We start from the raw sequence: 27,375 nt of genomic DNA, 5'->3' as shown, positions 1-27,375 counted from the left end.
ATTGTCCCATCCACTGACATCTGGATGACCACATGTTCCCCATCCCTGGCCTTGAGTCAGACAAAACATCCTGTATAAAATCAATGAGTTCTGCTCTTGCAGACAGCATTTGAGAGAGACTGGTTTGTGAAAATGTCCACGGGCTGTATTCAGTGTTCTCTGACCACTAGTTCAAGGGCTCTTGCACCAATGGGCAGCTGAATTTTAATGTTGGAAACAGAAGAATCCCACCCAACAGGTTATGTAATCTATTGCACGAAAAGTTACCAGCTTTTGCATGCCCTTGCACAGGAGCATTCTGCTGGTGCAAGACATCTCGCCTACTTAGTGACTTTAACTTTACGCTACATTGGATACAAAGGCTGACAATTTGCTGCCTGGAATAAACTTTCTCTGTGTCCATTGTGCAGAAGCCAGCTACTATTAAACTAGCAACTGAATCTTCAGACTGGTGGGTTCTGGGTTGGTTTGTTTTTTGCAGGTGTGTTCTGTAACCCAACATTGCCACAGAAATACAGTGGTACCTCGGGTTAAGTACTTAATTCATTCTGGAAGTCCATTAACCTGAAACTGTTCTTAACCTGAAGCACCACTTTAGCTAATGGGGCCTCCCGCTGCCGCCACACCACCGGAGCATGATTTCTGTTCTCATCCTGAAGCAAAGTTCTTAACCTGAAGCACTATTTCTGGGTTAGCGGAGTCTGTAACCTGAAGCGTATGTAACCTGAAGCGTATGTAACCTGAAGCATATGTAACCCAAGGTAGTGCATTAGTGGTGGATTTGTACTGGTGCTGTGCAAAACTCTCTGCATCCTTAACAAATAGTTCCTAATGACTCTTAAAGTGGTATTGTGGTCCTTTAATTGTGTCATCTCTGCAAAGCCTAGGACTTGCACCGAACATCCACAGTATAGTTGACGGGATCTTCAGGCAGCATTGACTTCTCTATGTTGCTCTTCACAGATTGCTGCTCTTATGGTTTTTACTCTCCATACTTGATTGTAGCGCCAAGCTCCTTGGTGATGTAGTTTGTCACCACCATGAGCAATTTCTCTTGAACAGATGAGCTTCCCATGACCAGTGCTGTGAGCTGTGCCACATCCATCCAATCCATGTTCCTAACAATGGCCCGGACATCTTCATAAAGCCGTTTTTGCTCTCTTGGAGGCAGTTCCAGAATAATCTGAGGGACGGGCTTAAATTGTCCACTGGCCATTGAGGCTGCAATCAAGCCACCAAGTGCCCCACCTAGAAAAACAACACAGAGGTGTTTTAAGCCACCCTGCTCTCAAAGCATTACACCTCTATCTAGAAAGCCTTTTTGCAGATTCAATCCTTCTGCTGCATTCATTCACTCACTCATGCACCCACACACCCCTTGTCTTCTGTTGTGGAGATAGATTAGAGCAGGGGCCAGCAACCTTTTTCAGCCATGGGCCGGTCCACCGTCCCTCAGACCATGTGGTGGGCCAGACTATATTTTTTTGGGGGGGAGGGAAATGAACGAATTCGCATTCCCCACAAATAACCCAGAGATGCATTTTAAATAAAAGCACTCGTTCTACTTGTGTAAAAACACCAGGCAGGCCCCACAAATAACCCAGAGATGCATTTTAAATAAAAGCACTCGTTCTACTAGTGTAAAAACATGCTGATTCTCAGACCGTCTGCGGGTCGGATTGAGAAGGCGACTGGGCCGCATCCGGCCCACAGACCTTAGGTTGCCTACTCCTGGATTTGAGCTCATAAACTTGAAAACCCAGCCAGTAGGCCCACTGAATTTACTGAACATGTGTTAGCCATGTCCTTTGACTACAAATATGGTCACGCTGAGTAGGATTAGCATTTGATACAACCTAAGTAACGAACCAGCTCTTGGGGGCTGCTTTTGGAAAGGAGAAATCCCTCAGAGTAAGGAAAGTTAGGAGCAAGCTAGAGCAGGGAGATGAAAAACACATGGGGTGGCATTTGGGAGGTGTAGACATTTTGCCCATTGACAGTGTAAGGCGGAAATGGAACAGGGTGGAAGATAGAGGGGAAATAGCTCACTGGATTGAGAGGATTTCTGGTTCTGATCACATCCATCCCAAACTGCAATTTAGTGTTAGTTCAATGTGTTTGTTCACCTCTGCCACCTCAAAAAATCCACTCTAGCTGTACTTGCACATAATACTACTCCAAACCGTGGTCTGCCACAAATGTGCTGTCTCCCAAGGAGCAGATTGCAGAGTCCTTTTAGCTCTGCGCGGCACAACAAGTAAGCCAGCCAGGATCATGATTTAGTGACGCTGCCTTAGATTGACACCCTCTTTACTGCTTCCACTGACTAGCAGCGGCTCTCCAGGGTTTCAGGCAGAAGTCTCTCCTAGTCCTACCCTGGCAGGTGCTGGCAGTGGAACCTGGTACCTTCTGCTTTCCAGGCAGGTGCTCCTTCCACTGAGCCACAGCCTTTTCCCTTCCCTTCACCAGCCTGTGTTTCCGTATTCATTCACTAATGTCTTAGTTCAATGGCAAGATCATTTTGCACTGAGGTTTCCCTTTGATAAGGCAGCATGTTCTCACCGACTGCAAGTCCAACCGGTCCAGCCATCAAGCCTCCAGTGAAGGCACCCAAACCTGCCATAAGTGCTCCTCGTCCAGAATGTTTGAGGGCCGCCTTCATTCCCCGCACTTCAGGTAGTCGGCACAGAAGTTGAATCACATCATTCACATGAATCGGCATTGTTTAGACCTTGAATTTTTTTTTAAAAAAAAATGTACAGTGGTCACAACACATGCATGCACAATTCAACAACTTGTTTTAAAATTATACAGACAGAAAACACACACATAAGTGTGCTGGGCAGCTAGCTGCCTTCCACTTTGAGTCAGGCCACTGGTCCATATAGCTCAGGGTTGCCTACACTGATTGGCAGTAGCCCTTCTGGATTACAGGCAGGGAGTTTTTGTTGGGAATTCCATTCCACCTTTTGCTGTAGATATGTGGGATTTCTCAGCGGCAAGGCTGAGAAGGGAGACTCTTCAGCTGGGGCCAAGCCAGCTGGCTTTCCTTCCCACGGTTCTGACAGTTTTCTCTTCCACACCTGAAGATGCAGGAGATTGAATGTGGGACCTTCTCCTTGCAAGGCAAATGTTCTACCACTGAGCCGCTTCCCCTCCCAGCTTCCCACAATATCTTAAGCTTGACAAGCCTCATGATTCATCTGTTGGTTTTGAACTGCAATGCTTTGGGCAAACCTTTTTGGGTCTTAGTTGCTGTTCTTTTCTCATATGCAGCCAGAGACCAAAGATCTACTCCCTGTTTTGATTGGAATGCAAGAAGATACAGTGGCACCTCGGTTGTCGAATGTAATCCATTCTGGAAGACCGTTCGACTTACGAAACGTTTGACAACCAAGGTGCAATGGGCGGTCGGCAATTTCAATGGAGAAAATTGAGAAATGCGCCTCAGAAGCAATTCGACTTCCATGGTACATTCGAAAATGGAAGCAATTACCTCTGGGTTTTCGGCATTCGAAAACCAAAACATTTGGCTTCTGAGATGCTCGGAAACCAAGGTTCCACTGTACAAGGTTGCAATCAACAATCTTCTTCCACAGCTGCAAAGAAGAAGAATAGGAGGAGGAGTTTGAATTTGACATCCCGCTTTATCACTACCCAAAGGAGTCTCAAAGCAGCTAACATTCTCCTTTCCCTTCTTCCCCCACAACAAACACTCTGGTGAGTGGAGCTGACAGACTTCAGAGAAGTGTGACTAGCCCAAGATCACCCAGCAGCTGCATGTGGAGGAGCGGAGACCCGAACCCGGTTCACCAGATTACGAGTCTACCGCTCTTAACCACTACACCACACTGGCTCTCTTTGGTCTTGTTTTATGACCCATATTTTAGGCCTTCTGGCACCCCCATACTTCCATTTAATTTCTTGTTATCTTACAATACATTTCTGTGTGTGCTTAATAACCTCATTTATTATTGTTTTTGTTATTATTATTTGAACCTATTAATAGTGGGGGGGTTTTAAAAACATAAGTCAGAGTCACTTGTAATCATACATTAAAACAAATATGAAATTAAAACAGAATAAAAACAAAAGGCAAAAAACGCATTCTTTTTTTTAAAAATGTAAACAGCAAGACCAAGGCAACCCACCCACTGAAGCGGCCACAGACAATTAAAAACAAAGGTCTGGCAGAAAATAAACATTATTATTATTTTTTAGTTCACCTTTAGAATAAGGTGTAATACAAACCCTATGGGTGGTATTCGGTGTTAGCACTACTCTCGAGTTGACCCACTGAAATTACTGAGCATAAGTTAATCATGCATATTAACTTCAAAGGCTCTGCTCTGAGTAGAATTAGCATTGAATGCCATCCACAGAAAATTGAAAAAGGAATATAATGTGAAAAGTGAAATATTGCATTGCAACTAATTTTTTTAAAAAACACCCTACTCCTCTCCTTTTTCATAGCTCAATGATTTTACAATATCACTCACTCAACAGCTTCTCTCCTAGAGGAACCTCTTCAGATAGAATAAGACAGCAAAATGGACCTCTTCAAGAGATAGTTCTTCTGGTTCAGGAAGCAGGCAAATTAATAAATGAAAGTAAGCAACTTTGAATAAAACCTGACTTTCAGTTTAACAAAAACCCACTGCTCACAGTTTATTGCTAACCCAATCAAGCCTCAGACACGCCTCCTTTAATCAATTGGCTGCCTGTCTGCTCCTGTGTCTCACACAATCTTGTCAAAATAAAAAATTCCTTCCAGTAGCACCTTAAAGACCAACTAAGTTAGTTCTTGGTATGAGCTTTCGTGTGCAAGCACACTTCTTCAGATACACAGTGTGCATGCACATGAAAGCTCATACCAAGAACTAACTTAGTTGGTCTTTAAGGTGCTACTGGAAGGAATTTTTTATTTTGACTATAGCAGACCAACACGGCTACCTATCTGTAACAATCTTGTCAGTTTTAACTTCAAGGCTCTCTGTTATCTCTCAGGTTGAATGTCCACATAAGAGTCACCTTTGCTCCTTCAGTTTCACCACACCCTAGAGTACAAAGGTTCTCCCCTTCTCAAATAATGCCTGGAATTCTCTCCCAGAATACCTAAGTCACCCCCCCCCCGTGCTGTCAAATTCTTCTTGAAACCCACCTGGTCCAAGGTACCTTTTGCTTATCCTCCTAATCCTGGACTCCTGTGTCCTCTTCTGGGCACCACAAGTTAAGAAGGATATTGGCAAGCTGGAATGTGTGCTGAGAAGGTGGAGCAAGATGATAAAGGGCCTGGAAGCCAAGCCTTATGAGGAACTGTTGAGTTGCGTATGCTTAGTGTGGAGAGGAGGAGGCTGAGAGGTGATAAGATTGCATCTTCAAATATCTAAAGGGATGTCACTTAGAAGATGGAGCAAGGTTGTGGGGTGGTTTCTAGCTGGGATAGTTGAATCTGCATTTCCTCCCTTCTAACCCTGTGAGTAGACACGGGTTAAGAGAAGAAGGTGTCTGGACCAGGGATGAAGGAGGGGAAAGGACCTTCCATGCAAGCAATGGCAGGGAGTGGGAGGTCTGGAGGTGGGTGAAGGTATCCATTGGGGAGGAGGAGAGCTAGTTACATCAAAGCACTGGCTTCCTCTGTTTGCCCACCATATATCAGAATCGGTGAATGTTGACCAAGCAAATCCCTTGTCTGTCCAGAATAAAGCATCTATCATAAAATTAGAAAGTTGGACGGGGCCTTGATCATTGTCTAGGCCAACTCCCTTCATAGCAGAAATCACAGCTAAAGCATTCCTGACAGAGGACCATCCAAGCGCCAGTGAAGGAGAGTCTACCAACTTCCTAGGTAGTCTGTCGAACAACTCTTGCTGTTAGGAAGTTATTCCTAACATTTCATGGGAATCTTTTTTCTTGTCATTTGAATCCATTGGTTTGGGTCCTAGCCTCCGGAGCAAGAGAAAACAAGCTCACTCCATCTTCCATGTGACAGTCCTTTAGATATTTGAAGATGGCTATCACATCTTCTATCGGTCTCCTCCATGCTAAACATCCCCAACTCTCTCAACCATTCCTCATAAGGCTTGGTTGCCAGACCCTTGAGCATCTTGATCGCTGTCCTCTGCACGTGTTCCAGCTAGTGCCCTCATGATTTGATTGTCAGTGAGAGGGACAACCTGACATGTGTAACTGAGACCTGGGCAGATGTGCTCAGAAACGCTGTGCCATCAGCTCCATCATGGAGGAAGCTTTGGAGTTGATGCAAGGTGTCTTCCTTGGACGTACAAAAAGGTCTCACCAAGGAGCTCAGAGTGGTGTACATGGTTCTCCCCCTCCCCATTTAATCCACACAACCTGCCCCCCTGCCCTGTGAGGTAAGATTAGGTGAAGAACGGCAGTGACTGGCCCAAGGTCACCCAGTGAACTTCATGGCTGAGTGATTTGAACCCTGGTCTCTGCCAGGTCCTAGCCCAGCACTCTATTCCACTACATCACTCTTGCATATGTGCAATGCCTGCACTAAAGCCTGGAAGGCTCTGCTTTCCCTTTAGCCCATACTGGGCTTCAGAAATTGAGTCAGTAAAGTCATACCACCTTATACATAAGTTAATGGAAAAGGGGGGGGGGGCTCTCCTATCTCTCTGCCTTAACATCTTCATAAGTCTTGCCTTTGCTCCTCTAGCTTCACCCCACTCCTCAGTTCAATGGTTTCCTCTCTCCTCAACTACTTCCTAGAAGTCTCTCCTTGAAATCCCCCAACCACTGCTTTATCAAATTCTTCCTCAAAGCCACCTTGGTCCATGAAGCATTCGGCTTCACCTCCAAACCCTCATCCCGATGTCGTGAGTTTCATGGCCAAGTGGGGAATTCAGACCCTGCACTCTGTCCACTATGTCTCTCTGGCATATGTGTGATGCCAAAGGGAGCTTTGCTCCCATGCAAGCAACAGCTTCACAGGAGCCATTCTTATCATGACCACAGCAGGGAAGAAAATGGTTAAAATCCGTCCTCTGCACCACCAGCAGCAATTGTTGGCTTCATTCCCACCCCAACTCACAACCCAGTGACTGCAATTTGCATGCAACATGCAGATTTAAAAATAATAACAATGATGCCGACACTTTTATCACCATGTCTACTTTGGTTCAGAGACAAATGACCATAGCTCATCTCCTGAAGGGTTCTCTGCTCTGGTTGAAAGCAGCTTTTAGAAGTGTTTCGTAGCCTAGATAACAGGACCCTTGTACCTGGAGATGAGAGCAATCAAACACTGGAGCTACAGTCACTCCCCCAGTCTACAACCAGACCCATATTTACATCACAGGAGGCTGTCCAATGTGCCTTGCCTGCATTTGCAAGCATTTTAGTGTGGATTTCCCCTAATAAATATTTTGCTATGCAATTTTGACTTATATATGCATTTTTGCATACATTGGCTGGCTGGCTAGAGCAGTGTTTCCCAACCTTTTTTGGGCAAAGGCACACTTGTTTCATGAAAAAAATCTCGAGGCACACCACCATTACAGCCCCGTGACGTCAGCGCGCAGCGTCACGCCAGGAGGGACATGAATTGCTAGCAAATTACATAATCACCTCCTTGAGGGCTGGCTCATCTTCTCCGAAGGCAGAACCCCATTAATTAACAGCACAGACTCACACCATAGCCAAGACGAGGGGGGAAAACCTCAGTCATGCACAGTCATGCACATGTGGGGGCTAAATGAGGACGAAGACCAGGCAGAGAGCAGGGTTCAAATCACCCCACCTGGCCAGGACAATCCCTGGGTGCTCCCTTGGGCCACTCGCCTGACCCACCTCGCAGGGCTGTTGTTGCGAGGATAACACGGGGAGAACCACGCGCGCCCCCGGGAGCTCCTTGGAGGAGAAAGTGGGCGATGAATGCAATGCACGAAATATATGAGAGGCGACCAGGTTTTGCAGGTGAGGGGACAACCGCCAGCCTCCGCTTCCAACACCCGGCACAACGACGCCGAAGTTTCCCCCCGGGCTCGGCTCGGGGAGCAGCGCTGCTCCCCCCCCCGGCTCCCCTTCGCCCTCCCGGCTCTCTCTGCCGCCCACTGGGGACCCCCCTCACCTGCCAAGTCTGGAGCACCAGTGGAAGTTGCATGCATGCATGCATGCAGGGTGCCGCATTGCCATTGCACTGCACTGCACTCCATGCAACGCCTGCACACATGCATTGCCTTGCACGCCCACCAAGGGGTCTCCCCGCAGTCCGATGCGTCCCCTCCGGCGTGGATGCAGCATTGCAAAAATACCCCCCCCCGACGCAGCCCTACCTGGGGGGCAGCCTCCGCCTCCGCCGCTCCACCTCCGCGGGGATCCCCGGGCTCCATCCTGCCGCCCGATCTCCGCGGGGGCGCAGGCAGGCTGCGCGGGGTCTGCGCGGAAGAGCCCCTGCCCGCCCGGCCGCCGCCGCTGCGCTCATTCCATGGCCGGGAGAAGAGCGCTTCAAACAAAACGCCCGGCCCGCCAGGCCACGCTGGGAAACGTAGTTTGCGCACCCCGCGCGGGCGCGGAGCCCAAGGGCGAGGGGACTGCGGATCCCGGCAGCCCCCGCGCCGGGGACGGAGGGGGAGAGGCCGGGTGCAGGGATGGAGGGACGGGTGGGTGAGCGAGTGAGTGGCAGCCGCCAAGCCTTGGCCGAGAGCCAGGAAGGGCCTCCCCGGAGGAGGAGGAGGAGGGAGGCGCAGGGAGGGAGGGAGGGAACCCCAGGGGTCATCTAGTGACGGCGCCCCAATCGAAAATTTGACTTTAAAAAAAAATCTTTCGAATTTTTTAATTTTCCCCGCGGCACACCAGGCAACATCTCGCGGCACACTAGTGTGCCGCGGAACAGTGGTTGGGAAACACTGGGCTAGAGAACTTCATCACAAAATTTTGAGAAGCAAATTTCGAAGGACAGCTCACATATTAGTTCTGGAACGCAAATTAAAATGTGAATTCTATTAAAATGAAAACAAACTCGATTTCCCCCCTCATCCCTACACAGGAGATTTGTAAACAGTTTTTAAAACGCAATCACACCAAAGCTCACAAGGGGCAGATTTATTTGAATTCAGCTGCTAAGGAGGGGTGGAAACAGAAACTTTGTTTTTTCTATGTTCTTGGCACTCTGTTTCAAAAAGGCACGTTCCAACTCTGAACTTTTCTTTTTCTAATCAAGATTAGTGGGGAAATGGAAGAAAACAAGCATATAAGGATAAAAATGGGAGACAAAAGGCACCCCGCACCAATGGATCTAGAGCTATGCGTGCGCCATACATTTAAAGGACACCGCTTTCTCCCAAAATAATCCTAGGAACTGTAGTTTACTCCTCACAGAGCTATAATTCCCCAGCAACCTTTTAAAAGCTACAGTTCCCAGGATTATTTTGGGGAAAGTCAAATGCTTTAAATGTTTGGTGTCTGCTTAGCCTAGGACCTGCACCACACATCCCCAGTGAGGCTGGTGGTATCTTCATCTGGCATCCGCTTCTGAATGCACACACATTGGTTTCGTCAAGGTTTCGTTTTGTCGAACTTGATTTCGGCTTTGAGTTCATTGGCGAGATAGTCCATCACCACCCCAATCAGTTGCTCTTGTAAGGCTACATCCTCCATGATCAGGTTCATGAGCTGCACCACGTTCGGCCACTCCATGTCCCGGATGACTCGAAAGGCTATCTTGTACAGTTGCTGCTGCTTCGCAGGAGGCATTTCCCGAATAATCTGACGGGCAGGCTTAAATTGTCCAGCTGTCATCTGGGAGCCGACCAAGCCACCAACTGTACCCCCTAGAAAAGCCACACAGAGAAAAGTATTGTTTTGTAAGCCATCCTGCTTTGAAAGCTTTGCAGCCCAATCCAGAAAATCTTTTGCAGATTCAAGAGTTCTGGTACATCTATGCATTAATAATAATAATAATAAATATTCTGCCCATCTGGCTGGGTTGCCCCAGCTGCACATGCACATGCACATGCACAGGTACACACAACACACACCCCTTTGTCTTCTGGTATAGGTGAAGATCAGAACCCAGAGGACCCTGCCTTGGAATGTTTCATTTCATACAAGGATTCTGTCCTGGTTCCCAGTTGCTGAGGAACAAGGAGTTGAAGGAGGAGCCTTCCAATAGGATTTAATGTTTAGATCACCACAATATACATGCTAATCGCTAGCTTAACCTAATACAGGGCAATACACATAATTAATTCTGCATGCATCTACAACATGGATTCGAACTGCCAACCTTCTGATCGGCAAGTCCTAAGCTCTTTGGTTTAACCCGCGTCCCTCACTCTTAGGCTGCCCCAATTCCAGCAGGGACCTACACATCCCACTGGCCCAGGTCATAGAAGCATAGAATTGCAGAGTTGGAAGGGACCCAGGGTGTCATCTATTCCAACCCCCTGCAATTCAGGAATAACAGCTATCTGGTCCTCAGCAGTCCATCCATTTGCAAAGTTTGTTCCTTAAAAGTGAAGGAGACATTAGCATATTTAACACTGATCTCCTTGAGGGTCTATATACCCCAAACTTGACTCTTAAGAGTTAACCCCTCATTAAAAAAAAGAAATTAGCAAGATTTATATATACTGCTTAATTAGAAAGAGAAAAGATTCTCTAAGCGGTCTACATGACTAGGACTCTACTGTAGCCAGTCTATTAGGCTATTAACAGAAGGGGATCAGTGGAGGCTGGCCCGTTAGGGAGAATGGGGCACTGCCCCACCAGCAAATATCCACCTTTCTTTCAACCAGTCCTGCTATGGCTCTACATTTCATTGTCTCCACCTGCTGTTGATTGCCTTGCATTCTGCTCTACCAGTCCCAACAGACTTCAACCACCAATGTTAGATATTGCACATGGGACGTCTCTGCCTCTCTGTCTGTCAACCACTGAGCTACAGCTCTCGCTCTGTAGAGCCTCAGAAGGACAAGACATTGCACCAAAGGTTCCCTGGCCCTAGCGTAGCATGTTGTCCAAACCCAGAATCATGGTGGCACACTCTCCTTCTGAACCACGGGCAGCTACAGATTGTGGGTAAGGAAGAGAGAGATGAACTATGATCCTGGGTTAGGACAACACACTGAGCAGGGCTTAGCTGCCAAGCTAAAAGGACCAGGGAGAAACCAAGCAGCACTCGGAGTAGATAATCGTTTGGGCTCACTGTGATGTGTGAACCAGGTCTTTGACTGCCATTAATTCTGGGTGATTGTCCATGAAAGGAGTTAAGACTCCTTCCTGGACAGGAACACAGGAAACTGCCTTATACTAAGTCAAACCATGAGTCCATCTTGCTCAGTATCATCTTCTGCATTGATTGGCATCAGTTCTCCAGGGCTTCGGGCAGCCCTAACTGGAGTTTCCAGGGATTGAACCAAGAACCTTCTGCCTGCAAGGCAGATGCTCTACCACTGAGCCACGGCCCTTCCCCAGCGCTAACCATAACATGTATGCCTCCATACCCATTCACTACCGCTTTAATTAAATAGGCAAGGCAATTTTGCGCTGAGATTTCCGGTTCATAAGGAAGCACATACATACCTACTGGAATGCCAACTGGTCCGGTCAACAAGCCCCCAAACAGGGCCCCCAAACCTGCCGCAAGGGCAACTCGTTTGGGTTGCTTGGTGGCAGCCTTCATTCCCCATATATCAGATAGTCGGCCCAGAAGCTGCATCATCTCATTCACGGCAATTGGCGACATGTCTGGCTTATACCTTGAAAGCAGAAAGGAAGATCCACTTCAATGAGCATGCCCACAAGATGCTGCCATATACAGAGTCAGGCGATTTGGCGCATCTAGGAATGACTTGACATAGTATATGGCAGAATAGAGCTCCTAATGGAAGCAGCTCTGCACAGTTTCAGGCAGGGAGCCTCTCCCAGCCCTGCTTGGAGATGCTGGGAGCTGAATCTGGGACCTTCTGCATGCAAAGCAAGCCCTCTAAAATGAGAGCCTTTTTCTTCTAGACACCCCACAGTATCTGCTGCTGAACAAGTCTCATGACTCTTCCCTCGGTATTGAACCACATTGCTTGGGATGAATATAGTTGGTCATATTTGCCATGCTTTTCTCTCTCACAACCACAGACCTAGAAATCTGCTTCTTGCATTGTACTCAGCTAAGTCCTACTTGGAGAAGGCCCACTGAAATTCATGAATGAAGTGAGGCATGTCTATTAACTTCAATGATTCTCCTCTGAGCAGGACAAGCACTGAATACCACCCCTTGTTTAGACTGGCATACAAAACCCAACATTGCAGACAATAACCCATTTATACTGGTGCCAAAAAAGGTGTATATTGCCTTATGGTCCTCATATTTTCGAGGCTTCTCACACCCCATGCCTCCATTTAATTTACAGTCTTACAACACAGTTCATGGGGGCTTACGCCCAACTGCAGGTAAGACTGCAACCTTTGCAATTTAGTAAGATAATTAGTTGTCAGGGTATGGGCGTGTCTTTATTTGCTATAATCAAGAACTCTCAAAAAGAAATATAATCTGAAAAGGTGAAACTAAGCCAAACAAATCTCCCTTCCCCCTTTGTGTCTCAATAACTAGCAAATCCTATCTTGTTTCCTTTAACAAAAAGCCCATTAAAGAGGTTAAGGTCAATAGCTAAGACAGCAGCACATTTACAGGGGAGAAACCCTCATTGAAGTCAGAGGTCCTCACTTCCAAGTAAATGTGTTTAGGAAACATATAAGTAATATTAATAGCTTAAGAGAGTTGCAATATCACTTACCCAATTGCCTGACTCCTAAAGAAAACTTCTTTGGCTACAATATTTCCACAAACTGGACCACTTCAGGAGATGGTTCTTCTAATTCAGGATGCAAATGAGGAAATGAACCTGAGCAGCTTTGTAGAAAACCCCACTTTCAGTTTTTCAAAAACAGGTGCTCCTCTTTGCTGACCCAATCAAGGTTGTGCCTGAGCAGCTTTGTAGAAAACCCCGCCTCCTCAAACCCTGCATTGGCTTCCTGCCTGTTCCTGTATCCAGCACAAAGTCTTCAGCCTTACCTTGGAGCCACTCAGTCCTCAGCCATGCTGCTGTTAGCTCCCCCACTTCTAATATCTTCACTGGTCTCTAGAGTCTTACCTTTGCTCCTTAGACTTCACCAGGTTCCTCAGTCCAGAGGTTTCTTCCGTCCTCAAGCAATCCCACCAGCCCTGTCTTGCCAATTTGGAATTATCTTGCAGAAGACCTTGATGGTGCCACCCCTTTCCCACCTGCCTAATCAAATAATTCCTCAGACTCACCTGACCTATGGAGCCTTTTGCTTAACTGCCCAATCTCCATCCTTCTGGTGTGATTAATTTTACCCATTGTTTTGTTTTGTTTTTTGTTTAATCAAAACTGTAACCCCGGAAGCTGCCTTTAGAAGCCCTAAGCGCTGAAAAGATCATGGCGCCTCCCCGCTCTCTATATGCAATTCAAAATAAAAACAATAAACAAAACAACTTACACAGCGTATTCTGTTTTTCTGCATATATAGATTAGAAAGGGGAAAGAAACAAAGTTTGTATAACTCATAAGAATAAATAAAAAAAATCCTTCCAGTAGCACCTTAAAGACCAACTAAGTTAGTTCTTGGTATGAGCTTTCGTGTGCATGCACACTTCTTCATATACACTGAAACAGAAGTTGCCAGATCCTTCTATATAGTGAGAAGGTGGGGAGGGGTATTACTCAGAAGGGTGGTGGGAATGGGAGATTGGCAGATAGCTGAGATGAGCCTGTTGACGACTCTAAAGAGAAAGAGAAGCTGCTGAATTGCAACTCATTACCAAACTTAAAACCATGGAGAGACCTGGTCTGAACAGAGACATTGGATTCTTATCTCATTATACATGACCAAGCCATTTTTTCACCTTCTCACCCCTTGCCTTTTCCTGTAAGACCTATTGCAGTCGTTAAGAGTCGTCAACAGGCTCATCTCAGCTATCTGCCAATCTCCCATTCCCACCACCCTTCTGAGTAATACCCTTCCCCACCTTCTCACTATATAGAAGGATCTGGCAACTTCTGTTTCAGTGTATCTGAAGAAGTGTGCATGCACACGAAAGCTCATACCAAGAACTAACTTAGTTGGTCTTTAAGGTGCTACTGGAAGGATTTTTTTTATTTTGACTATGGCAGACCAACACGGCTACCTATCTGTCGTAAGAATAAATCTTTAATAATAAAACATCAATTTATTACTAAGCTTGATGGGATCTGATTTCTTTCCATTATTTCCATCTATGTTGACAGGATGGTCCCTGGTACAGGTGGGATAAGTAATAAAAAGAGAACAGAAAAATCTAGTGCCGTGTAAGTAGGTGTAATAAATCTTTCCCAATGACTACTTTGATGCTTTCCCCCCTTTGAAATATCACATGCCAAATTCTTTCAGAATTTTGTGGGGGTTTTTTGTGGGGTCAGGGAGCCCCTGCTTTGCTGGTACAATAAGCATATGGTTGGTCTGTCTGTTGAGTAACCCAGCACCACTTATTCCAGTCAGACCACTGGTCCATCTAGCTCAGTATTGCCTAAATTAGGTAGTTCTCTCCCTCCCCCTCTTCCCAGTCCATTACAGCCTCGTGATTTCACATCAGCCACTCACATAATTGCAGGCCCAGATGATCAGTCGTCAAAACATTTCATTTTATGGATAGGCTGGTGAAATAAGGTGCTTCGAAAGAAGGACCTGATATATGTGTTAGAATTAGAAAGGCTTACAGTGTAATCCTAAAGCATGTTTGCTCAGAGGAAGGGATGGGAGAATATGTCAGTTTTCTCAGTTCATTGCTTTCCCCGTCTTAAATTCAGCTGTCCACATTTCCACAACAGTTTGCAAAAATAAAGCCCACCTCAAAACACACACACATCAGCAACTGAGTGCCAGTTTCTCCAAAACATACACATTTTAGCATGCAATTTTGCCTAGCACAACACATATTGGGGTGTTATTTCCACTAACTGTAAAGCACACTTTACCCCAGCATAAGTATTTTTGTGCACATTACAGTGGTACCTCAGTTTACGAACTTAACCCATTCTGAAAGTCCATTCTTAAACCAAAACCATTCTTAAACTGAGGCGCACTTTCCCTGAGGCCTGCCGGTGCCCTTCAGCCGTTCAGATTCTGTTCTTAGACCGAGGTAAAGTTCTCAAACCAAGACACGATTTCCGGTTTTGCAGAGTTTGTAAACCAAATCATTCTTAAACTGAGGTACCACTGTATTTGGATAGAGAACTGCACTGGAAAATTTGGAGAAGTGTGAATGTCAAATGATGGCTGCATTTCTGTTCACATCTTGTTCTGGGAAAAGTGTGAATGAAGCAACTGTACCTTTCAAAGCAAAGTGAATTGAATTTCTCCCCCAACTCCCTACTCAGAAATTCCAGTGTTTTCAGTGGGGCTTACTACCAGGTAAATGAACCCAGAATTTCAGCTTTACTTAAAGGAGCCCCTGCAAACACCAGCAGCTTGGTGCTGACTGCATGTTGGTGGAGCCATTATCCAGGAGTGTGATGTTAAAAACAATTGACTCAACAGGTTGTTTTGGGCCTTTGATCCTCTGCCAAATATGGCCACCACAAATAGACAAGGAAAGGACCTGAATCCAGTCTAATCCTATGCACTGGATGGGTGCTTGTTGACTCAACGATGGGAGGATGACTGCCACTCCCTGGCTGTTCTGCCATGCCCCATACCCCAACTGTCCATTAGCTGGGGATAAAGTACTGTAATGCCACTGCTAACTGAGTCTGCTCAGAACTCAATCAGAGCATCTGGCTCCAGGTTTAGGAGGGCCTTTGGAAAAGGCACCCTCCATGATGACAAGATTCAGTAAGTCAGCTTTCTATGTTCCTATGCAATCAGAATTGAAAGTGAGGCTGTGCGCATTCTACCCAAATTTCGAGCCAGGGCAAACTCAAACAGATCGGTATCACACGTGGCTTTTAATTGTGTGTTTTTTGTCTCCAAAGGCAGGTGAATCAACTGTCATGCAAACACACGCTATATAATAGTTTAAAAAAACAGATCTACCTCTGAGTTTCAGTATAATTTATTTATTTCCAACACACAAAACTAAGATAATGCTACATTATTGGCTCTGTATGTTGCATCTTCAAAAAAGGCACCTTGAGGCTTCAAAGTTTTATTTTTCTCCGACAGCAAAAGGAAACATGATTGATTTTTAAAGTAGCAAAAGTCCCTAATGGCACAGTCCTAGGATTCCTGGGTGATTGCACCAGGGGCCATGCAATATTTCAGACCTCCACCTTGGAGAAGATTGATAGAAAGGAGGAGAGGGCTGTCAATGGCTATTAGCCATGATTGCTCCGCCTCCATTGCCAGAGGCAACAATGCATCTGGGTACCAGTTGCTGGAAACCACAGGAGGGGAGAAGGCCCTAGTGGTCGGGTCCTGCTTGTGGGTTTTCCCCTTGAGGCATCTGGTTGGCAACTGTGAGAGCAGGACGCAGGACTAGATGGGCCACTGGCCTGATCCAGGAGGCTCTTCTTATGTTCTTCGAGAAGTTTTTTCTGTTTCTCTTATACTAGAACCAGGGAACCATCCGATAAAGTTGAACATATACCTACTGGATCACCTTATCCCATGTGCCCCATCGTCAACTTCAATCAGCGGAACTGGCACGATAGGTGCCACGTAATACCCATTCCGTATTTGCAAGAACTTTATCATTTAGTGTGGCAGCACCTATACTTTGGAACTCCCTGCCTCTTGATATCAAGCAGGCGCCTTCACTGTACTCTGTTTGGTGCCTGCTTAAAAAATAATTATTTATTTAGACACCCCTACCCACATGCTTAGAAAGCAGAGGTGAATATTAGTAAACTACTGTTGTAATTTTTACTTGGTTTTTCAAAATATTTTTGTAAACCACTTTGAGGTTTTACAATCAAGCGGTGTATAAATTTTATGAAATACATATATGAACATTGGAAGATTCAGGGTAGACAAAAGAAAATGGGTCCCCCACCCCTCCAGATAGCAACTAGTTAATCTGTGGAACTCACTTCCATGAGATGTAACAATGACCATAAAAAAAAGAATTAGATAAATTAATGGAGGGGTATCAATAGCTACTACTCATAGTGGCAGAGTAGCACCTTCAGCATCAATGCGAGATGTCCATCTCTATATATGTTGTTGTGGGTATAGGGTGGGGTGGGGTCACTCTGGATGATGCCCTGAGCCCCTTCCAGTTCTTAGGATCCTGCATCTGTGTGGGTTGAAGATATAAGGGAGCAAGCTTGCCGAAACCCTATATTAAGGTAATGGCCTTGGCTAGCTAGTTACCAAAGAAGCATTACCAAAGAAGGTGCTCTGTGTCATAGAACAAATGGGAGGGTTGCCAGTTTTCCCCCCATGTGTGGGTGTGTCCATGGATTCAGATTTCTGGGGATGTCTCTGATGCACCCAGCTTACACGGCAAAGTGTTTCATTGTGCAGTGTGAATGGCCTATCCCATAATAATAGTGAGCTTCATTCATGCCAACAGAATTCTGTTGTGAGCTCCATTTAACCAGAGACATCTAAACCAGGATGATCCCTTTGTCAGCATTATTCAGTTAGGATGCCAGATAGATAAGCACTACACCGCCACACACATACACACACACACACACACACACACACACACACAACCAGCTACCGCAGGACTGCCGCAGGCACTTGCCGGTCCTAGTAGCCACAAGTGATCAACTTCCAGTGAACATAATTCTCTATGTGCGTACACATGTGCTCTCACGAGTCGACATGAGGCCTGAAACTGAGGTATCCACAGCAGCCAGAGCGATGATAACGATATAGAAAGGCAGAGGCTCATCAAACCACTGGAAACACTATTCTGAGATTGGTTTGAAGAACAGAAGTTAAGAGTGTCACAATCTCCAGTTGCAATGGGAAAATCATTGATCCAAACAAATTTAGATATTCTCCACGTTACCAAAAAAGAAGGGGGGGGGAGAGAAGTCTACTTAAGCACGCTCAATTTCACATCAGACCCTAGTTTTCATACTTGATTTCGGCTCTAAGCTCGTTGCTGATGTAGCTCGTCAGCATGCAAATCAGCTGGTCTTGGATGGCTCTGTTGCCCATGACCAGGGCTATGAGCCGCGCTGTATCGGTCCAGTCTAAATTCCCAATGATGGCGTAGGCGTTGTCGTACAGCCGCTGCTGCTCCGTGGGAGGCAGTTCCAGGATGATCTGAGGGATGGGCTGAAACTGCCCAGAGGTCATCCAGGCGCCAAGCAAGCCCCCAACAGCGCCCCCTAGGAAAGCAGCACAAAAATGTATTTTAAGCCACACGTCGCTCACCAATGCCAAACACCCCCATGTGGCAAATCATGTGCAGATGCACAGAATCCAGGGTGCAAACCTCCTGATGGGGATGAAGACCAGAATTTGGCTTTAGGGTATTTTGTTTCACATACTGGTTGCTGTTTCATTTTGATGGCATATTATTAAGGCTGCAACTCTAACCTTGGAGTCAGCCCCTTTGACCTTGGCAGGCCTTATTTTTGAGTAGACATGGTTAGGCTTGTGCTATGAATTTATTGTTGCCACCCCATCTTGCAGGGCTGGTTTTTTGTTTCCTGTTTTTGAGCAAAATCAGGATATTAACATTCTAATTCGCTTGTTCCCCAAATTGGGAAGTACTATCCCCTCCCCTGGGAATTGTTAAGAGGCAAGTGCAGGGCAACGCTGGAAGAGTAAAAGACTATCAGACGTTTGAAAAGCTGGTATCACTGGACCAAGGGCATGAACTTTGTTCAAAACAAATAGTTTGGATTTGGAATAAATGTGCAATTCGTTGTTGCTATTTTAAATTTTATAGTGCCATGCAAACCACTATGGAGCCAAGTTGGGTTGCGGGGTCCGAAAAAGTTTGGGAATCGCTAGCTCTAAAGCAAAAAGGCAAGGTAGTTTCTACAGACCCTCTGCAAAAAGAGAGCCTCACTTACCGACGGCTATGCCAGGAGGGCCACCCACCAAGCCTCCCAAGAAAGCAGTTGCCCCAGCCACGATTGCTCCTCGCCCCGAATGCTTGAAGGCTGCCCTCATTTTCCGCTCTTCAGACACATGACATAGGAGCTGCATGACATCGTTCACGCTGACCGGCATCTTGCGTAGCTCACACCTTGAAAGCAGATGGAAAGGTAAAGGTACCCATGACCGTTAGGCCCAGTCGCAGACGACTCTGGAGTTGCACGCTCATCTCGCTTTACTGGCCGAGGGAGCCGGCGTTTGTCCGCAGACAGTTTTTCCGGGTCATGTGGCCAGCATGACTAAGCCACTTCTGGCGAACCAGAGAAGCGCACGGAAATGCCATTTACCTTCCCGCCGGAGTGGTACATATTTATCTACTTGCACTGGTGTGCTTTCGAACTGCTAGGTGGGCAAGAGCTGGGACTGACCATTGTGGGGATTTGAACCGCCGACCTTCTGATCGGCAAGTCCTAGGCTCTGTGGTTTAGACCACAGCGCCACCCATGCCCATTATGGAAAGCTACAACACCTTAATAGAAATGCGAGAGAACCTAACTTAGGCTCAAGGGCCACATTCCACCATGAGCAACTTTCTTCTGGGTGGGGGTGCACCCCAATGGTGGGCGGGGTGTAGCGGATGTGACTCAGACAGCAGGCAACTGTGAAAAAGTATGCACATGCTTCCATCCAAGCAAGCAAAGAGGCGCTGTCGAAGTTCAAAGGCACATTCCAACCAGGCAAAAAGGCCCAGAGATGGACCACTGAGAGAACCCCGAGGACCAGCCAGAGAGGTCTGGAGGGGCAGAATTGGTCCCTGGGCCTGAGGTTCCCAACCCCTAACCTAAGAGCTCTTTTATACCCCATGTAGCTGCTGCCCATCTCTATTTACAAAAATATTTGTATAGCGCTTTATCATTAAAAAATATCAAAGCAGTTTACAGCACCAGATATCAATTAATCAGTGTGAAAGGATGTTTTCTTAATTGCTTCATTGCCACGCTTGCTGGGGCTGAGGGGAACTATAGTTCTGCAATATCTGGAGGGCCAAAGGTTTCCTATACTCAATGTAGGAGGTCGCATGTTCAATCCACCACACCTCTAATTAAAAGCAATCTTGGGTAACAAGATTATTATTATTTTGCCTTTTCCCCAGACAGGGACCCAAGACACATTACAGAGAAAAATGCACATACACAGATAAAATAGAAAAGATAATCATTAATAGTAATTAAACATCAAGACAATCAAAATACTATCAAAACAAAGATCTATTAAAAATACAGGTAACAATAAAAACATAACAGCACCAGACCTTTCTAAAAACAGTCAGTTCCTAAAGTCCTGTTGCAATAAATCCACCTTCACCTGCCAGTGAAAGGGCAACAAGGATGGAAGCGGTCTAACATCTTTAGGAAGGGAGTCCCAAAGTCTGGGAGCAGCCACCAAGAAGGCCCTCTCCCATGTCCTCTAAGACCTCAGAGAGAGATTCTCTGTCGGAAAAGGAACAGTCTGCACAAAACACTTGGCCATGGTTGAGTTGTCCCACAGATGTTCAGACAAACCATGGCTAGTGTCTCCCAAATTTGCCTTGCTTCCCAGCTGCTCTTGTCTTGTGCCTTTGTGGTTTTGGGTGGCGTTTGGTGGTCAAATTAAGGAAAGCTCCTAGGTTTACGTGCATTACCGAACCACAGTTAAAACAAACCAAGGTTCCTAAGTCAACAACAAACCATGGCTCCAGATCACCATTTGTTAGAAGTAAAGAAACCATCATTAAGCCACTGGGCAGGATTCACATATAGCATCACGCCATGATTTAGTGTTGTGGGGAAACCAGGCCAGCGTATACAGCACTGGAGTAGGTAAACCAATGGTCTGCGAGATCAAGCAGATTTACTTGCAAGCACGTCAATGGGCTTTACTTCCTGGGGGGGAAAGGCTTCATTGTCATCTTAAATTTCCAGCTCTCATGACTGCAGAAGTGGTGGTGGTAGGGGAATTAAAAATTCTCAGAATAAGTTTTTTTTTTTGTGGTTGCAAAATAGGAGTTCTGATCTGTTCCTGGTTTTGCAGACAGAGCAAACCTTCCATGGTTTCATCATTCTCATTGCAATCCAGAAACTCCCAGCTTTGCAAAAAAAAACACACACACAAAAACACCTTAGAGTTCGTGGGATTGATGCCCTTACACAAAAAGATTGCTTCACGGGCATGATCACAGAAGTGATCTCACTCCCAAACCACAGGAGACTATTGCGATTCGAACATCTGCTCTGAAACCCAGCCACACTTGAGGTCCTTCATAGCGGATTCAGATTCCTTTGATTTTTGCAGGGATTACGAACCCACCAGTTGCCTGCATATTGGGGGGTTTCCCCTCTCGTTTGATAGAAACCGCTCTGGCTTCCTTCTTATTCGCCCCGCCAGAGATTTTGCATTAGCCACGCTGCCTGTCAAAACAACCACGCCTGGGGCTTCTGTCGTTCAGCCCCCGCCCTCCCCTTCCAAGTATCAGGAAAAGTCCCTCCCTGCATTTCAGTCCACAGCCTCCAGCAGCGGACAGACAAGTGGCCACGCATTGCTAGCTACGGTCTTTCTGTTGTCATCAGCGGGGCCAAAGCAAGAGAAATCCGTAGTGTTTAGCCGTGATTTTCAGAGCAGCAGAGCTGATCGTTCAGAATCGCTGCGCGCTTCCTGCAAAGGAGGGTCCCAGTCCACGCAAGCTGCTAGTCCGCAAGCCTAAACTCTCACTTACCTGAGAGGAAGCCCTTTTAACCAGCCTGGAAAGGCTTGTCCTGGAAACCCGTTAGTCCTTGCGAATGTGCTTCTTTAATTTTTGGACTACAATTCCCAACACGCAAAGCCGTGAGCAAGGGGTGATGGGAGATGTAGTCGGCGCCTTTGCAAAGCGGCCCCTTCCGTCCAGCCCCGGCAGGCAAACAGGGCGCTTTCCTCGAGTCTCTCCCCAACCCCCTTTGCAAACTCCTACTCTCCGCCCCGGGGCCATGCAATTCGCCCCCGGATCCGGAAGCCTTCCTCCCTCGGCCCGGGTCTGCGCGCACAACTCCGTCTCGGCCCAGCCGGGTCTCCGAGGTCGCTCCCGCCCAGCCGCGGGTCCCGTGGGGGATCACAGAGGGCGGATCTGGGCCTCGCTTTGCGTCCCGACGCACAGCCACGGTTGCAACTGCACCGAGCTTGCTCACGTTTCCGAAATGTCGGCGGGTCTGGGGCACCGAAGCCCCAGCTGCAAACTATAGGGCTAGCGTGTCTTTCTCCTGCGCCGCTGTCAGGGCTCCTGTGCTTGCAACAGCTGCTTTTTAACAGGCAGGCGTTCTGCAGGTGAAGAGCTTTGCGGCTGCGCCTCCTGAGTCTCGGTGTGCCAGAGGCGCCGGAAGAAGCGGAAAGCTTTTGCGGAGAAGGATTAAATCTGTCCGCTTTCCACGCGCGCCTCCTTCCTCGTTTTGCCTTGGAAATGCTTAGGGTGGACGTCTCCCCTCCCCTTTGGAAAATAATAATACTTTATTATAGATAGGCAATACATATTTATTCAATAAATATATTAGCTTTAAATATGTTAAGTATATTAACACACACATGTGATAAGTGTTGTTGTTTTTAATGTCTTGCCCACCCTTTATCAGCAAACCCAGGGGAAGTTTACGACAATTTAAATTCCAGTATGAATAAACGTGTTTCCATTTGTTTTCTTCCTTTAAAGCTGTCTCTCCTGTCTTCCCAAGCAACTCGAATTTCATGCTAAACTCTTTCTGCTTATGCTTATATATACTGTAGTATCTTGCAGCCTTCCACATACATGATCTTATTGAACCTTAAAACGGCCCTGCAAGGTACGCACATATTAGCATTATTATATCACAAGGATCAGGAGTTGCTGAGAGAGAAGATTTAGGGTGCTTGGAGGTCTGTGGTCCTGGGCGTCGGATGACTCCAGGGGGTCGTACACTCGGTGGGGTGGGGCCAGCAAAGTGGAGTTTTTTAGCTGCCTCAATTGCAACTTTTAGCTACCTCAATTGCAACATTAGTATTGTCCACTGCCTTGAGGGCATTTATCTTGCGGATTTCTTGCAGACTGTTTGCTTGTCCACTTCACCTGATTCTGAATTCTTCATTCTCCATACCACCTTCCTCTTCTCTTTTCTCCTGTCTTTTCTTCCTCAGTCTCTTTGCTTTGGGGGTTGGGTAGGGGAAACCTCATTTAGCCCTGGTGCAGTTGCTGCATAGGGTGGAGGGGGGCTAAGTATTCCTCCCTCCTTGTCCTGGGTCTGGCAAGACTGCTGGGTTTTTTTTTCTAACTTGTACCTGCTGCCATACTGGGCACAGTTTGGCATGGCACGGGTAATCAAACCCCTAATTATTTTGGCCGGGTCCTCTTCGAAAGAAGGATTCTGATTTAAGGTGCTTGGAGGTCTGTGGTCCTGGGCGTCGGATGACTCCAGGGGGTCGTACACTCAGTGGGGTGGGGCCATCAAAGTGGAGTTTTAGCTGCCTCAATTGCAACATCAGTATTGTCCGCTGCCCTGAGGGCATTTATCTTGTCCACTTTCTAAATTAATTCTGAATTCTTCATTCTCCATATCACCTTCTTCCTCACTTTCCTCTTCTCTTTCTTTTCTCCCTCAGTCTCTTTGCGTGGGGGTTGGGTAGGGGGAACCTCATTTAGCCCTGGTGAAGTTGCTGCATAGGGTGGAGGGGGGCTAATTATTCCTCCTTTGTCTTCAGGGTCTGGCAAGACTGCTGGTTTTTTCCCCTAACTTGTACTTGCTGCTATACTGGGCACAGTTTGGCATGGCACGGGTAATCACAGTTCTACTTTTCCTAAGCCATGGGGGACGGTCAGGAACTTCACATAAGTGTTGAAGTCTATTTTTTTTCTTCAGGTTTTTGATACTGGGATACTGGGACACTCCCTCCTCCTAAGGTCATTTCTCTCACTCAGTCACAGACCACACGTTGCTTCCAACGTCTCACACACTCAAAACATTCACTGGAGTGTCCCCACATGCACATTCAGAAAAACCCATGCACCTCCCCCAATCCCCTTTTTACCAAAACCAAACAACCAACCGGCAGCACTTCACGACTTCGACCGGGGCCCAAGAGCACCTTTTTTTTTTACTGCTTCTTCTGGGCACAAAACCAACAACCAACCACAACCGGCAGTGCTTAGACTTAGACCGGGGCCCAGCAACACCCTTTTTGCTGCTTTTTTGGGCAAAACCAAAACCAGTGGCACCTTTTACTGCCCTACTGGTGGAGCTGATCAAACTCTCTTTGCTCCCACCTATCCCTGTGGAGCTTACCTTTTTCCTCGAGGTACCTTCTTTCTGCACGGCCGTTGCTTTTTCTCCGGTCCTTGCAGTATGTCCACTCAGGAACGGGCGGCAATTCCTCCCACGAACTTGGCAGGATGTGCACTGGAACTGCTGACACGAACCGAGCTGTTCACCGCAGGGACGCCTTGAACCCACATCCCTTATCCTCAGGGAATCTGTTTTTACCGGCCAAACGGACCAAGAAATGTAGCCTTATGAGGCTTTGCCCTCGGGTGGGAAAAATATTGCGCCCGGGAAAGGGAAGTGGGAGTCAACAGACACTCAAGGAATAGTTTCAGAGAAAAGGCTTTTATTTCTACCATCCATGAACTGGTAGAAGGAGCAAGTGTGATAAGTCACAAAAAGCATGCACGAGTTCACAATCGTGCACAAGCATATATACCCCTTTCTAGTTCCCTCCCCCTTTCTCCTCCCTCAGGAGTCCTGCCCCATGTTGAGGTTCCTGAGCATGTACAGAAAGCTGTCTTGGGACTATTGTGGACTCTTGGCGCCCTTCCCAGGAAAGGGGGGGGGGAGTGTCAGAGTGTTCAGATATGTTTCAATCTCTTGTTCTGGCATGGTTCCCAGACAGAACAAGTTGCAATGTGCTTCTTTAGCAAGGCCAGAAGGCATGAGAAAGGCCTGAGAAACAATGGACTGTTCTCTACCTTTGTTACAGCAGAGCGGAATATTTCTGATGCTAAGCTGCTGAGAAAATGATTTTGAAAAGCTTTGAGAAGCTTTGAGGCTGCTTTGGGGGGGGGGGTGACTTCGTGCCTAGGTGAGGTCATCTGTCCTCACCTTCATTCCTTCAATAGAACTGGAGGGTTGTTGGAAGGGACCTTGAGGAGTCATCAAGTCCAACTCCTGCTGCTTAAATGCAGGCTCTATTATGCAGGATGTGACCTGGAGTCTTTGCTGGCCTGATGCGCCCCCCCCCCAACAGATGTAGTTGGGTCACTTCGCATACAAAAAAATGGAGGGCGGGGAGCACACCAGGAAACCAAGGATGTTGATGAATTTTGTTGGGGGGGGGGTCAGAACAGCAGGAGGTGAGAGGTTGCCTCTGAAATTGCTTTTATTACATAAACAGCCCCATCTGGCGGTTGCATTAAAATTTCACCCTGTAACATGCCCAGCAGTGTTTGGCTAGTAGAAACTCTCTTAAGGACACTTGAAGATCAATCTGCATGTGGTCATGGGAAACTTGTATCTCCAAATGCAGCTGTCCTCCAGGAACGACAAGGATGTGATGGAAAGTACAAAGTCTTCCTTCCTCTTGGTGCTCTTACACTTCACTGTCCCAGAGCCAGGTTCCCTTCGAAGAGAAGAAGAGTTTGGATTTGATATCCCGCTTTATCACTACCCGAAGGAGTCTCAAAGCGGCTAACATTCTCCTTTCTCTTCCTCCCCCACAACAAACACTCTGTGAGGTGAGTGAGGCTGAGAGACTTCAAAGAAGTGTGACTAGCCCAAGGTCACCCAGCAGCTGCATGTGGAGGAGCGGAGACCGAACCCGGTTCCCCAGATTACGAGTCTACTGCTCTTAACCACCACACCACACTGGCTCTCTGATGCCGCATCAGAGCATCCCTAGGGCATCACCCACAGTGCAGTTTAATGAGCATAGGAAACTTCCCGTGCCTTCATTGTCCATACGATGCTCTCCTCCAAAAAGCTGCCTTCCCACACTTTTTACGTCCTCAGTCAAGATTTTCGGGCTACCCCTGATATAAGAAAACCTGGATTGCGGGAGGGGGGAGTGTAGCAAGGAGGAGAGCATCGTATGAACCACAGAGAATGAATGGAGGTACAGGAAACTCCCTAGCCATATTAAGTGGCATTATGGATGAGCTCTGGGAGAGTGATGGAGGGAAGAATCATAGAGTTGGAAGAGACCACAAGGGCCATCGAGTCCAACCCCCTGCCAAGCAGGAAACACCATCAGAGCACTCCTGACATATGGTTGTCAAGCCTCTGCTTAAAGACCTCCAAAGTAGGAGACTCCACCACACTCCTTGGCAGCAAATTCCACTGTCGAACAGCTCTTACTGTCAGGAAGTTCTTCCTAATGTTTAGGTGGAATCTTCTTTCTTGTAGTTTGGATCCATTGCTCCGTGTCCGCTTCTCTGGAGCAGCAGAAAACAACCTTTCTCCCTCCTCTATGTGACATCCCTTTATATATTTGAACATGGCTATCATATCACCCCTTAACCTCCTCACTCCAGGAAGAGTGGTGGAGGGATAGATGGCAGGTGAGAAAAGTACATGCCTGTGAACCTCTTTTGTGCTTTAGGATTGCATCCACTGCCTGCCTATCCTGGTTTATGCTTGATTGGGGCATTTGAAGGCATAAGTATCCCATCCTATATATGAATTTCAGGATTTTTATTCCCCCCCCCTTTCTAACCTACCAGGATACTGAAGTTTTAAATTATATTTGTATAAATATTTATTGATTGCTTTTAACTTTATTGTATTTTACATTGTAAGCCACCTGCATATATTTTATGAATGTGTAGCTCATAAATATTCAAATAAACAAAAAAATTAAAATAAATGGGCTACGTACACATTAGCGACTTAAACCCTAGCAAGGTTGTCTGACCTTCCCAGCTGCATTTCAAGTCATATTTGCACATCACTGGAGGGGTGGGGATATCTTCATCGGATGTGCATTATCTGTTTGGTTTATGTGTGACTGCAGCTTCCCCCTGCAACATGTGCAATGACTGTCTCACATGTGCCCTGCTCAGCTTAACTGCACAGTGAGTATGGCTTACGTTTTTCAACTGGAGGAAGACTGGTTTCTCAAGAAACTGCAGGATAGATATGGACTGTGGCTAATGGCATGTGCACTAGGCTTCAATCACCAGCAGTGGGAGCACACTGGCGCCAAAGCAAATGGTAACAGCCCTCAAGTGCAGTTGAAGAACCTGCCCCATTTCTTGTGCTGACGTGAGATTCAGTTCCCCCCTTTTTTTACATGGAACAGGCAGCAAAATGTTGGGCCAGCCAAGTG

The 27,375-nt window shown here is 46.8% G+C and overlaps 3 protein-coding genes across 11 annotated transcripts; all 3 read right to left on the bottom strand.

Moving 5' to 3' along the window:
- Positions 1-846: 846 nt before the first annotated feature.
- On the bottom strand, positions 847-26,551 carry LOC310711661 (protein C19orf12 homolog). Of its 5 annotated transcripts, none has more exons than XM_083513875.1 (4): positions 26,406-26,551; positions 4,500-4,576; positions 2,563-2,731; positions 847-1,248 (listed from the first exon to the last, which is right to left on the bottom strand). In XM_083513875.1, the coding sequence occupies exons 3-4, from the start codon at positions 2,720-2,722 to the stop codon at positions 983-985; spliced, it is 426 nt and encodes a 141-aa protein (XP_083370001.1). In that variant the 5' UTR covers positions 2,723-2,731; positions 4,500-4,576; positions 26,406-26,551; the 3' UTR covers positions 847-982. The 5 variants fall into 5 exon arrangements, with proteins under 5 accessions (XP_083370001.1, XP_083370000.1, XP_083369999.1 ...); XM_083513874.1 differs by lacking the exon at positions 26,406-26,551 and adding an exon at positions 5,162-5,844; XM_083513873.1 differs by lacking the exon at positions 26,406-26,551 and adding an exon at positions 4,666-4,754.
- LOC310711658 (protein C19orf12 homolog) lies at positions 9,055-18,305 on the bottom strand. 5 transcript variants are annotated; one of them, XR_014528558.1, is made up of 4 exons: positions 14,171-18,305; positions 11,551-13,545; positions 9,439-9,797; positions 9,055-9,318 (listed from the first exon to the last, which is right to left on the bottom strand). XR_014528558.1 is itself a non-coding variant. In XM_083513866.1 (4 exons), exons 3-4 carry the CDS (start codon positions 11,711-11,713, stop codon positions 9,523-9,525), a joined length of 438 nt encoding a protein of 145 aa, XP_083369992.1. In that variant the 5' UTR covers positions 11,714-11,726; positions 12,759-12,836; positions 13,277-13,554; the 3' UTR covers positions 9,055-9,522. The 5 variants fall into 5 exon arrangements, 4 of the variants coding, with proteins under 4 accessions (XP_083369992.1, XP_083369990.1, XP_083369991.1 ...); XM_083513866.1 differs by lacking the exon at positions 14,171-18,305 and having other exon boundaries at positions 9,055-9,797; positions 11,551-11,726; positions 12,759-12,836; positions 13,277-13,554; XM_083513864.1 differs by having other exon boundaries at positions 9,055-9,797.
- Positions 16,068-22,357, bottom strand: LOC310711660 (protein C19orf12 homolog). Its single transcript, XM_083513871.1, has 3 exons — positions 21,776-22,357; positions 18,999-19,174; positions 16,068-18,305 (listed from the first exon to the last, which is right to left on the bottom strand). The coding sequence occupies exons 2-3, from the start codon at positions 19,156-19,158 to the stop codon at positions 18,040-18,042; spliced, it is 426 nt and encodes a 141-aa protein (XP_083369997.1). The 5' UTR covers positions 19,159-19,174; positions 21,776-22,357; the 3' UTR covers positions 16,068-18,039.
- Positions 26,552-27,375: the final 824 nt, after the last annotated feature.

The sequence above is a fragment of the Podarcis liolepis genome, assembly GCF_965112155.1.
Source record: "Podarcis liolepis genome assembly, chromosome: 7".
In the NCBI taxonomy this organism is placed as follows: Eukaryota; Metazoa; Chordata; class Lepidosauria; order Squamata; family Lacertidae; genus Podarcis; species Podarcis liolepis.
Note: the sequence above shows the minus strand (reverse complement) of the source record. Positions and strands in the feature narration are given on the sequence as shown.

What these genes read in the sequence shown, in the direction of transcription:
- LOC310711660 (XM_083513871.1), bottom strand. Translation starts at nt 19,158, where the DNA reads ATGCCGGTCAGCGTGAACGATGTCATGCAGCTCCTATGTCATGTGTCT. An exon ending in CCCTCCTGGCATAGCCGTCG is followed by an intron (nt 18,306 to 18,998) that starts GTAAGTGAGGCT and finishes CTGCTTTCCTAG; the next exon opens with GGGGCGCTGTTGGGGGCTTG.
- LOC310711661 (XM_083513875.1), bottom strand. Translation starts at nt 2,722, where the DNA reads ATGCCGATTCATGTGAATGATGTGATTCAACTTCTGTGCCGACTACCT. An exon ending in ACCGGTTGGACTTGCAGTCG is followed by an intron (nt 1,249 to 2,562) that starts GTGAGAACATGC and finishes TTGTTTTTCTAG; the next exon opens with GTGGGGCACTTGGTGGCTTG.
- LOC310711658 (XM_083513864.1), bottom strand. Translation starts at nt 11,713, where the DNA reads ATGTCGCCAATTGCCGTGAATGAGATGATGCAGCTTCTGGGCCGACTA. An exon ending in ACCAGTTGGCATTCCAGTAG is followed by an intron (nt 9,798 to 11,550) that starts GTATGTATGTGC and finishes TGGCTTTTCTAG; the next exon opens with GGGGTACAGTTGGTGGCTTG.